This window comes from Anopheles marshallii, chromosome 3 (genome assembly GCF_943734725.1).
Source record: "Anopheles marshallii chromosome 3, idAnoMarsDA_429_01, whole genome shotgun sequence".
Taxonomy (NCBI): Eukaryota; Metazoa; Arthropoda; class Insecta; order Diptera; family Culicidae; genus Anopheles; species Anopheles marshallii.
Window position 1 is genome coordinate 31,176,486 of NC_071327.1, and position 12,863 is coordinate 31,189,348.

Here is a 12,863-nt window from a genome sequence, read left to right on the forward strand (position 1 = left end):
GTGCCGTAGGAACTTCCCGGACATTGCGCACGTTCGTGAAATTGTACATTCACAGCACATAAGTCATTTTGGCATTTTTCGTCCGTTCGTTTTTCGCATTCCAGCTTTTTCCACTCTCGCTGGTTTGCGATGGTAACAATACGGCGAATGGAGCAGTTAGAAAACTCGCAAACCATCACGGACGTGCAGCGTAAGTAAACTTTCAACCCATTCGCTGCCCGAAATGGCTGGTGAACATTTGTGTTGCTTATGCGGAAAGGATGAAAAGTGTCCACCATTGGTTGAGTGTTGGAAAATATTAACAGTTTTTGTTATATGTGTAAGCTTGTCGATGTGACGTTATAGATATTATGGCCAAATGTGACACTTAAATCAAGAAAGTAAAATAAAATGTTTAATGGTACTTGTCTACTGATCGTTTCACCTTCTGCATATTTGTCGCTCTCACTCTTTCAGTTGCTCTCTCAAAGACCCACCCAATGCTAGACAGTCTTCGAAGGTTCGAAGAAAAGTGAAAAGACGCTTTGCCTGTACATACCCAAAAACCACCACAAAATCGATGATGAACTTGAAGTTGAGAAATGGTCACATCCTAAATGTACCATCCTTCGTTACTTTCTCCTTCCAATAAACTTCTTACCATTCCAGCATTTTAAAGATTCCAACCTCGCCGAATAACATTCTGCCTTGCACCAGAATAGACGACGACTTAAAATAGGACTTATATTTCGAGTTCAAACACGCTCCTCATCAAACATCATTCATTTTCGTTGGAGTCATTCTTTCCTCCTATACTTCAGCAATTTCCAACTGACGAGGATCGATGGATTTACGGTCCCTTCGCGAACGCAACGATGCGTGCAGCAACGACCGAATGGAGGGACTTCTTCCTATTAAAAAAAGAATCCTCCCCCAACAGTACAGAAAAAAAACCAACAACACACATACAGCACGAAGCAAACATTCAGACACGCAACACAAACCGACCAAAAATAATATTTATGCAGTGAAAAGACAACCCGGAAACACCCGGTGGCATTGGATCCGGTACGCCGGCAAAATGTTGGCCATTCGTCGGTAGCAGAACATATTATTTTGACTGCAAAAATTCCTACCACCCGAACGCATTTTCCATTTCACTTCTCGCACGCGTTGACAAATGATGTTTCTATGCTAAAGGCGGACCTGCGGGATGTGAATGGAATTCGGGAATTTAGACCAAACATTGTGCTACTGCTTTACTGTCGGAATGGCTTTAAGATACCTTTGCAGGTTATTAACATTATAGTTTAATTTTAAAATAGTAAAGAATGCTTGGAGCAATGAAATAAATGTATTCCACTTGCATACTTTCAGGCGTTTTCGATTAATGTTTTTCGAGTAGTTACTTGACAGTGCATACCTATTGGCGTACTTATTACAGGGGTATTCCAGAAGAAGCAATAAAACCTTATTTCGTTTATATTAATTTAAATAGAACAATTTTAGAAAAAAATAGTAAAGTATTTTCAAATATCTTACTTTACTCGAATATTTATCTAACTCATTTCCATCTTTAGGTGATATTGGAGCCCCACTGAAGAATACACAACGGCAGCTGATATTGTTTCAATGGTGGTAAGTAGTTGCCACGTTTTATTGTTATGCTTGAGAGCAGAATAAAATGGATAGATGATACTTTAAAAAATTAAAATAAAAACATACAGCATAAAAAGGAAAGTAATGAAGGAACACAACAAGCGATACAACTCGTTGAGCTTTGCCGGTGCTTACGCAGATACGATGGAAATAGAATTGTGACACATACAGTAATAAGGCGCGTTACTGTGTTGGGCGGGGAATCTTTGAAAAATCTCTTCAATTTGGTGTCTCTCCCTGACGATCCAGAGATCCAGAGCTAAGGATTGCACCGGCAGACGCAACACGACGGAAACAGGAACCAGTCCATAAAGATGCCCTTACAATCGTTGTCCGGATCGTACGCTAGCAATCGGTGCCATTTGTACTTCTGCTCACAGCCACAGTCTCCGGAGCAACGGTTCGTTTGGGTTTTGCTAGGCCAGGAAGTGACAAGGGTAAGACAGGAGTTAAAGCACACACCGCGAGCAACCATTTCCACTCGGCCATCTACTTACGAACACACTTCCTGGTGGATCGCCTGCTCAAAATGCTGCGTGTTGACGATGGCGCGCACCTTGCCGGCAGAATTCGTCGCCCAGTATGGCGTCACTATCTCGATCTTCGACTCGCAGGCATCAACCCTGTTGGAGAACCCAGCCCGACAATGTTACTACCGCTGCTCGGCGATCTTTATCTGCCATGTTGAGAGATCTTACCTGCCCGTGTTGGATTCGCCGTTCGCTCCGCCGCCATTCCCGTTGGCTGGAGTTGCCGTCTGGCGTGCATTGGTGCTTCCTCCACTAGATCCACTGCCACTACCGCCGCTTCCACGTCCACCATTGTTACCACGGGTGCTAGTGTTCTGATTTTGACGTTTCTTGCGCAGTTTGCTGAAGTACGAATCGCCACCGAGCCGCACCTCACCGCCCGGCTCGCCGTACAGGTCCATCAGTTCCGGCAGTAGCGTAAACTCGTCATCGTCACCGTAGGGATCCGTCCCCGGTACACTCCGCTTACGTTTCCGCCCCGGGGACGACGACGGAAACCGTGATGCCATCTCGAAGTCACCATACATTCGCTTCATTAGTGCTTTGTTCTCATCGATGAACATCTCAATCTTGTCACTAGTTAAAAGAAGAATTGAAAAAAAACATCCAAATAGCACATTAAATCCCAATACGCTGAAGAATTTCTACTGATAACCATCGGCTGAAGCGGGTCGCGCACGGTCTAAGATGTCGCGGTAGATACTTCACCCAGAGGATACACACTTAAGGCACACCACCCGAACAAGTGATCGGATCGGCCATCTTGTACAACTGCCTCCGGCTTGCCAATACTGTTTCGAATGTCACGAGGTAGAGGTGTCCAAACTACCAGACAAACGGCCATTCGCGTGCGTGTACACCGGCGATGACAGCTGGCCTTGCCATTCTAATCAACCCGCTGAACTTCTCTTCTCTAACCGATGCGGGAAACAAATCGAGTGGAAAATCACTTCACCACATCAGTCTCTACAACGCTCTCTCCCTCGATTTTCGCCCAACGTCAGCGATGATGTTGAGAGCGCGACGCCAGTGGCCTCATTTCTAAATGTCACTTATTTATCTTTCTCATATTTTAGCGCATCCGCGACCCGGTGGATTGGACCACATTTGAATTCCGGAGGCATTGCTGGAAGTTGCTAATGTGTACCAGAATTGATAAAAGTAAGGAGAATGCATAAAAAACACAACGAACCGGACGGGAGACCTTTCATCATTTGTGAAATTTGATCAGATATCAGGTAGGGGATATAGTAGTAGCAGACATTAGAAAGATCACCGACTTGATGGTGATATTTGAAAGTCATAAAATTCCGTTTGCTTACGTGCGACAGCTCAAAAGTCTTCCAGAGCCATAAAATATTCAACAACATCAGAATACACTCTAATGAATTCTACGTGCCATGCTGCTCTTGTACATTGATTGATGCAGTTCACAATGGCGCGCCATAAAGCGCACATGTTTATGGGCCACTTTACCGAACCCGAGCTACGATTGTACATGTTCAGCACGTTCCTGTCCTCCCAACTCACCTAGGATAGGTATTGCCCGCCGTTGGACAGAACAGTTGATGGTACTTCTTTATGCAAGGAACACCCCTGATGACATCTCCATGAATGCTGAGCCCGAGTGCGACGGATAAAGCTGTCCACCATATCTGAAACGAAGAAGGAAAGAAGTGGAGGCTAGAATTGCATCGAAATTATGACGAAATTCTTGGATTAAAGCATACATTATTAGATTCAACTGACAGATTCTAGTGAATGACCTGTGGAATGTTGTATCGAGTGAAACAGCAGAATACTACCTAAGGAACTGGTGTACGTGTGGGACGATCGTTGATCGATACAGTACGTGTTCGTGTTGTGTTGTGTTCGCGCACCGTTGATGAACCTCCGCTATATCCCGGGAGCCATTCGTACGGAGGCCTGACCGTACTGACAATTCGGTCCGTGTGTGATTCATCGAAATTTGCAGGCCTGTTGGCCGTACCATACCAAAGTCTGCTCACGTCTTCCGCCAACTGTCACGACACTGCCGGTGGAAGTATAAACAACCTGGAGCTGGACAGATTTGTTCGCTGCTTCCTTTGGGTTACACCACCGGTACGGCACACAGCAGCAATAAAATCCGACCAGCGAAACACACTTTTCGGATACCGTCTCCACCAACTTAGCATGCGGTGATTGTCCGGAACTATTGGTACACCAGAGTTACCGCCACACAATCCACCGGCACCGTACCGCTAGGTAGCAAATTGATTTATTTCTGCTTTTATGGCGTGATGGTTGCGGAGCTCGGCTTCTTGTTTAAATATAGCCTTATACACCGCACACTGGGCGAGTTGTCAATGGTTTGGACGTGAACGATCACGACAATGCTGGCGTCGTTTGCTGGATGTGGACAGTGTGAAATGCGATCAAATGTACACAATAAACGGGAGCACTCGCTACCAGGTGGCATTATCACGGCCTTGTCCTTGGCGTGTCTAAGGCTAGAAATTAATTAATTATCATTTCATAACCAAAGCGGCCTATCGGTGAACGTAGCCATAGCCATGGTCGGTCTGTTAACGGGTCCGTACATATCCCTCTCGTCGACGCCGGCACCTTCAATTCGTTCTCGGAGGAAACGTTCTTGCAGGTGGTACACCCCGTCCATCTAGCAACGCCCGAGTGGGGAAGTGAATGTGAAGGTCACAGTGACCCAACCTATGGGAGATTCGATTCGTTCCAAACACCATGCGGAGAACCAAATCCATGAGGCCACCACCGCGGAGTACGGTACCGATCGAGTCTCCAATTTTATTACACCACCATTCTCACCGCACAGTTGCACCACAATACCTAATGGGTTCAATCCAACAATCATTAAACCACTGAAGAACATTCACTAAGAACGGATGGGGGGATTGACTTTATTGTCCGGTGCTATATTCTCATGCAGGCCGAAAATATCAACCCAAATCGAATCAATCACAGCGCCAGGCCACACCATAGCTTCATGTACAATTTGGGTGTGTAACGACAGAAGAATCAAAACTCATTTTCGTCCATTGACTTAAACATTACCCGGCACGCCACACCAAACACGACCGAAAAAAATGGAACAAGTTTCCGCCAGACGAGATGATGTTTGTAGCACGTATTTTTCAGTGCAACAACCAAACAAAAAAACCGCAATAACACAACTAAGCTGACAATCGTTCCCCCAGGCCAAAACAGTTCTTACGCTCTTGGAGCATTAGCCGTGGTGGAGCGATCCTACCCATTGGATTCATGTTTCCAACAGAAAATTGTCACGTGGGCGTCCATGTAAGCCGGTTTTGCGCTTAGCCAGACTAGCCTTCTCCCGAACCCAGAACTTGCTTTGGTGATCAGGCCCACCAACCCGGTCTTGATTGATCTCCCTTTCCCTTGGGCAGTCGCGAAACCGCAGTACCGAAACGCTTGCCAGTGTGGATCCGAATTTGCATAAAAAATAACGATCTTTTAATCTATCGCATCGCGTGAATGACACCGTCAGAAAGGTGAAGTTTTGGTGGTTTTCTGCTACGGTAGAAAACTGTTCCTGTTCCTGTTCAATTGGTAATTGTCATAAGTAATAATAGTAATTAAACTTGTAGCCATAGGGGCTACAACCTATGACCTATGATCTTCTAAAGCATCTTAAAATCCTCTCTGAACTCAGATCTCTTGAGATTGCACACATAAAAAACAGCCTCGTGATATGAGTGGCAGCGTTGATGTCTAAGTAGTCTATCATATTTGAACCGAGTGAACTGGACCTAATTGGACTACAGTCAAAAACAAAACCTCCACAAGGATTTATAGATGATTTGTACAATAGAATACTGACTGCCCTGTTGGACGTAGTACAAAGAGTAGAATATTGAATGCCGGAACTGAGTTCCTCAACCAATATTCTTACAAGAACGCATCTCCAGTATATTTCTAGTGCATCTCTGCAAGTGCATCTCCGAAGAAGAGACCTAGTACAAATCTCTTACTCATGTCAGGCACTTTAAAATCGTGATGCTCCGGTGGGCTAACTATGTCATGAACGTGTCACAAGACATTCCAACACGCCGAATCCTTTCAGAATATCTAACATAAGGAAAGAGATGTTCCAAAGAGCATACTATTCTATGATGATTCCTGGCAGAGCTCCTGAGCACTGTCACACTTTATATTGTCTCTTTTAACACTGTGGATGCTTCTTATAGGTCCAAATATTCTATATTGCACCAAAAAACCCAATTACCCTGGATGAATAACTTTAATTTCCGCATTGTTGACGGTAAAATTAAACGGTTTGTATTGCACGCTTATGGTTACTATGCTCACTTACCGGTATTTGGATGAATGTTCCGTTGCTGACTTGAGGATACGCGAATAATGGCACAACAGGAACGGTCCCATTCTTTATAAATATGGGCCCCTGGATCGGTGTGACTGTTGGCATGCGAGAGTTTTTTCGGTTATCTGTAACGAAACGGGATGCCCATTACTTACTGGCTGCACTGAACAATGGTGGTGATTACTTAAGGTAGAAAACGAAAGAAAATCATTAGCAGCACAACCTGCGACCTAAACGAAACCCGCTCACCAAAACACGTTCACTTCCTACAACGGTTCGTACGTGAAATGGTACATATTGCGGCGACTTTAGCGCAACTGTTTAATTCATACAAAACGCATAACGAGTGTGCATAAGTTTCAACCGAATCCGATTAGATCTACGATTGCCGGTGGTTTGCGAAATGTATACACGCTGCGGCGACATGCACGAGATGCATCCCGTACAGCTGCATCCATCAGACGGTTGTACTGTGCTGTTGCATATCAAAAACAAAAAAAAAACACCTCCGAAAGCTTCCCCACGAACGAAGCCTAATCTTAGCTTCGCACGCCATCCGGCCCTACCGCCAGCGTACGTGAACATTGGATGCAGTTCATTGTGCGCTTCTTGGAAGTGGAGTCTCTCACACCTCTGCCGGGTACAACTTGATTGAGTCGAATCAGTAAGGGATTGTGTATTAATTGGAGCTATGAGTGGGACGGTGTTAATTGAATAAAACGTTTGTCAGTGTAGTCGCAGATGCTACAGCTCTGGATGATGTAAATGATACCTTTGTGAAAGGGAGGGTCCATCTTTTTTTCGTGCGAGCTTTTCTAGCCACTACTGGTAAGCTTGAGGCGTGCAAGCTACGAAATCAGACGTCATCCATATAGGCGGAAGATTGTTTGGCGTTAGATCCACAACGGTATGCATCGGGGCGTAACGGGCTCTACGCCCCGAAAAGGAATCAACAAACAAACCAAGCCCAACCACAGACAATAAACTTAACATGGTGCAAAATGCCATCCACCATTACTGACTGGCGCCGGCTGTCAATTTATGCTGTCAAATTTCGCGACAACACACGGTGCACACGCTTGCGCACCCTCTAAACGCTGTAGCCGATCCGTTGCTGAAGATCGAACGGGCTGCGGCGACGCCGTCAGAAACACCCAGACCTCCTCCGTTCCGAACGCACGCCAATAAAGAACATGATCGCCATTAAATGGCGGCCCCGTGGAAAACGACCTTTCGCGGGTTTCATGACCGTTGCATTGCCGGCGGCGAAAGTCAAGGTTAGCGGTGACCCTGTTCCACCTCTTTGACAATCGACGTCACCTACGCAATTCCGCACAGTTTTAGTGTCAGTGCGGTGCGCATGATTCACACGCGCACGCACACTCGCCAGGGTAAAGAATGTTAATCGAACAAGCGTATCGACCGTAGCGTATGCAGTTCCCAAAACGAATCGAGCTGGAGCACATTCTTCCGGCGTTAGTTGTCCGTCGGTTTGCTTGCGGTTTGAGGCGTGTACGCATGAGTAACGGTTGAGCTCTGGTGAGAACTGTCCTTCGCAGGTTCATGAAAGGAAGGAGGTGACGATTCCTTTCACTTATTCATTTTCCGGATACATGTCCACAAAGAACGATCTATTAGCAATCGTGTAAGAATGTTAACAGGATCTCCTCTCTAATGTCATCCTTCCGAGAAGTACAGATTGTGAACTGCAGTATTACTCAACCTCACCGCAATCATTGGTCTCTCTGCTTCCTCTTTCCTTATCTTTCTCTCCCTTTATATGTCTCTTTTCTCTCTCTTTCTCTCTACAAGATCACAACAGCAAGTAAAGTGTAAATTGGTTGACAAATAAGTATACAAAGGTTTCGCGCCACTTCGCGACATAACCAGATTAGTAAACTAGTGCATTAGCTTGCACCGTGATGCTAATTGCGTAGATTAACCTCCGAGACGCTACATATCTCTTCTACTAACACCGCCAGTGTACCACTAGAGGTCGATCACGTCTGTCAAAAGCAAAGGTTTTCATGTTTGTGTTTATGATAGCGAGTTGTGGTGCTAGCGTTTCTATAGAAAAGCAAACATGAATGTCGAAGGGTAAAGTTATTAGCGATTCTGGTCGAATTTGATGCCTAAAGGCAGCTTGCTACGTTTCAAATAGATAAAAACAAATTTTCTTAAAAAAAAATTTATTGAAAACGAAAGCGTTGCGATATGAAGCGTGTGATGGCATTCGCTCCTGGTTTTCTGATAATCGTGTCTGTTCACAGATAAACCGCTGCTGTCAATAGCATGCCACAAGTATGCTTATATTTAGTATCGTCATTAGTTAAGGTCACATGATGCATGTTTGACGATTATTTTAAAAACTAATGAAAATAAATGGTCAATTCAACTGTCTTTTTATTTATAATTAGATTTGTCCCTTGAATTCCCATTCTAATGAATCAATATATCATCAACACTCTCGACTGCTTTAAAAGTGTAAAGTCTGCCAACAAAGCGTCCGTGGCCCGACAGTACGAGAACCGACCGAGTGATTGCTTTGCATCTAATTACTCGGAAGATGCTTCTGTTTATTTGAAGTATTACGAAACATTCAGCATTCGAGGTACGTCCTTCAACGGCTCCTCACACTACATATTAGCGCATCAGCTGACGGGTAATGCCGCGATGGCATGACAATAATTTCATCCCAAACGTGCAAATGCTACACCACCGCCGCGAACCGGCAGCTCCAGCACTCCTAATCGTCAGCTAATCAAAGAGAGCGTTAATCAGCGGCACATACCAGCCCACGTAGCAGAAGGTGAGATATTTCCATCACGTACAACACAGCCCAATCGTGAAATACTAAAGACGATCTGTGCTTCGTGCGTACGCCGCAGCAATTATCAGTTGTTGATGTTGGCTGCGTTCCCATGCGGCTCCCCAAACACGTGTCTGAGACACAAGGGTGCCTGCCAGTGTTGAAAAACAAAACAAGACACCCGAACGCATACAGACGGAAAGCTCAAGTGAGCGCGGGCCTACTAACATACTGACTTACTGGCTGACTGACATTGACGTGAAATTGCCCATTGACGGCGCAGCTCGTAGAGGGAGATGAGATTTGTTTGTGAATCGGTTTTTTTTTTCTACCCAACACCCCACCAAGCCCTCGACAAACAATCTACCGATCATACCGCTCTGCTAGGTCTCCAGCATTCGAATTTCATTATTTTGTTACAAAACGTCTCAAAATGATGGCGGCTTGTTCGTGCCTATAGATCACCAACTTCATTCGTCGCTAATGACAGTTTGAGAACATATGAATCCAGTAGCTTGACGAGTTACTGTCAAAAGCAAAGCAATCGGGGTACATCTCCTCAGTGCTAGCGACTTGTTAAAACTGTTGTCCTCTTCTTTCTATGCCGACTTGATGTATCCGACCACGCAACTCATCCTCCTGTCGCAAGTTGTAGGCGACTACTACTGCTGCTGCAACCTTCTCCACCAGTTGTTACTGCGAAACCCGCACGATCATTCGCACGTGCCGACATCCGGTCGGAAGTGGCCGGATGTATCACAATGCGCCCCGAAGCTGACGTAACGAATCTCGGCGAATTCTCACAGGATGCTAACGCGGGAGATGTAGATTTTGTGTTTCGTTAATTAAACTTTGCGCATTTTATGACACGCTGACGCACGCGCGGTCACGGCACACTTTTGATGATCGCACTCTACCCGTTTGTCATGGTTTCGCAACACATTTGGAGCACCAGAACAGGGAATGATGGATAATGTTTGTGAAGCGTGTCGGAGACCGTCCTACGCCACAGCATAAAACAATGGAGACCGTTCTTGAGCGTTACAGTCTGAGAAAAGTCACAATGTCGTACGGTGGAAGCATATTGAATTCAAATCTTCTTGCGAGTTTTTTAGGTTGATTTGTTTATTAAAATTCTTTCGCATTATTGTGAAATATTCCATTTCTTCACCACAAACTAAAAGTTCATTTAAATGTATAAACAGACTGGGACTGTGCTTTGAAACTAAAATCACTCATCTCACTACTAAACCATAGCTCATCGTACGATCGTCCATTCAAGGTTAAGAAACACTGACATTCACTGCACTACTCTTAAGGGCACCTGGAAAGCTTCTCGCAAACCAATAAATCAATTAGTCGCTCGACCCGAAAGGACCAAAGGGACGAGCATATGCGTGGGAACGTCAGCAAACACTCATCACCGGCTGCACACGAAATGACGAGTGATGGATCACAGCTGGCTCGCAGTGATCTGCTGGGACCGTAGCGACGGTGTCATAAAACCGTGCACGGTTCGTGATCTTTAAAAAGGCAATCACCCTCTCCGGTGCCGGTGATGATGAACGGTCCAAACGTTATTGATTTTCGTGCCTCGGACAACACGGGCCACCGTGGCCACTGGTCCGCACCAAGCACAATCAAGCGGTAGCGATTGTGGTAAGCTCTTCGCTATCCTGTACCAAGCCGATGCAAAGGACGTAGCTTTTACCGAGTGGCGGCCCATCGTCCACGATATGTTTGCACTGTTTGGATCGCTTTTGTACCATACCATTAGCGGCAATACGCTACACCGCGTGTCAGGGTTACGGTAAGTACACGGGGTTTGAATGCTACACAACAAATTATTCATTCCTTGCGTTGACATCTTAAGCATTGGAGAGAGGCTCGACAGTAGTCGTGGGGTGCATGGTGCGATCCTAATGTTTATCAGCAATCGAACATCGTACGTACATCGTGTAGCGGCGGACATTAGTGACGATTTCTTCACATAACCGTGCTCATTGCTTATATCTTAGTAACCTATATGAGGTTGTAGTTATTTCTATGGATCATCATTTGGCTTTTTATTTTCGAAATTAAAAAAATGAGATTGTCTAATCTTTAACCTTTTTTAAAATTATGCAATACCAAGGTGACCAACAAAATGAGAAAGAAGAGTAATCAAACATCATCCTTTTTTATTTTTTGTTGTGATTTGTACGTCAAAACGACAACAAAGTCCGTTAATATTCATCTATCTTCATATCATACTCAAATGTCAAAGCGTACCAAGTTAGTACACATCTAAATACCTTGGTTAGTACTACCTTTGTGTCAAAATATTAGAATAGAATAGAATTAGAATAGAAACATAGTTGAAGCAATTATAAATGTTTGGTTGATGTAGTATCAAATTGTTTCATATGTCATGATCAAATTGACTGCTATGAAGTTATCAACTACCTGAATTACCGCCTGATGTTGACTATGTATTCGTCAGATAACATCCACTACAGCTGTCATATCTTTTTTTACGAATTCTACGAACGTTAAAATTTCTCAAATATGAAATTCTTGTCCCGATGTTATGTAAAAACTTGAGACATTTGATAAATAGTTCAAAGATCATTTAAAGATCTGTCAAGAAGTGATCTTGTAGCACATAAGGAGAGCAAGATGGACAGGGTCGTATCAATGTCCAACATTATCTCCAACGCACTTTCGTCGTGGGTTTGAATAATCCCACCTCATAACAGCAGCTTGTTATCCCCAAAATGTCTCCTGCCAGACACTCACCTGAGATCCCAACAATCGGAGTCACCTCCACCGCCTCGTCGTAGTAATCATCATCCTCCTCCTCATCGTAATCCAGCACCGGATGTATCGAGGTGCGGGGCCCGGTTGACCCCACGCTAGCGTACACGGGCGGTCTCTGCGGGTAGTTGGCGGCACCGCCCTGATTGACGGGCATTCGTGGTGCCGCCGGTTGTGGAGTATTGGTGCGATAACTCGTGCCCGTCTGTGGGTTCGCGTGCTGATCCGCAAATGGACGACCGGGTTGGGTGGCGTAGCTACCGGACGAGTACTCGTAGTATGCGGGTTGCTGAGACGGTGGCTGCGCTTGTTGCGGTACACCCGCGTTCGGTGGGTTACCGCTTCCGTCCCCGTACGTACCCTCGCCGTACGTCCGACCGGGTGGTTGCTGCGTCTGTGGAGGCGGTGTGGGTGCCTGTGGATAGTTGGCACTTGGCGGGATGTACGATGGAGGAGGCAAGTAGTTGTTCCTGGGCGTTTGTCGGTACTGTATCGAATGTTGCTGCGGTTGCTGCTGCTGTTGTTGCTGTTGAGGAGTAGATTGCTTCGCCTGTCGCTGCGGTGGAGCATATGGAGCGTTCTTGTAAAAATCCTGATCATCTCCCTGATGACCGGCCGGTCCGTACAGCAGATTGTTTACAGCCGATGCATGCTGGTTTTGCAACGGACTCACGGTAGCCCACGTTGGGGGCTGTATGTTGCCAAATGGCAGCGTATAGTTCACCAAAGCCAT

General features: G+C 45.5%; 1 protein-coding gene across 1 annotated transcript; it reads right to left on the bottom strand.

The window, feature by feature from the left end:
- Window positions 1-1,897: 1,897 nt before the first annotated feature.
- LOC128715970 (protein spaetzle 3) lies at window positions 1,898-12,863 on the bottom strand. The gene is made up of 6 exons (XM_053810893.1): window positions 12,113-12,863; window positions 6,517-6,650; window positions 3,699-3,823; window positions 2,337-2,744; window positions 2,136-2,261; window positions 1,898-2,054 (listed from the first exon to the last, which is right to left on the bottom strand). The coding sequence occupies exons 1-6, from the start codon at window positions 12,861-12,863 to the stop codon at window positions 1,898-1,900; spliced, it is 1,701 nt and encodes a 566-aa protein (XP_053666868.1).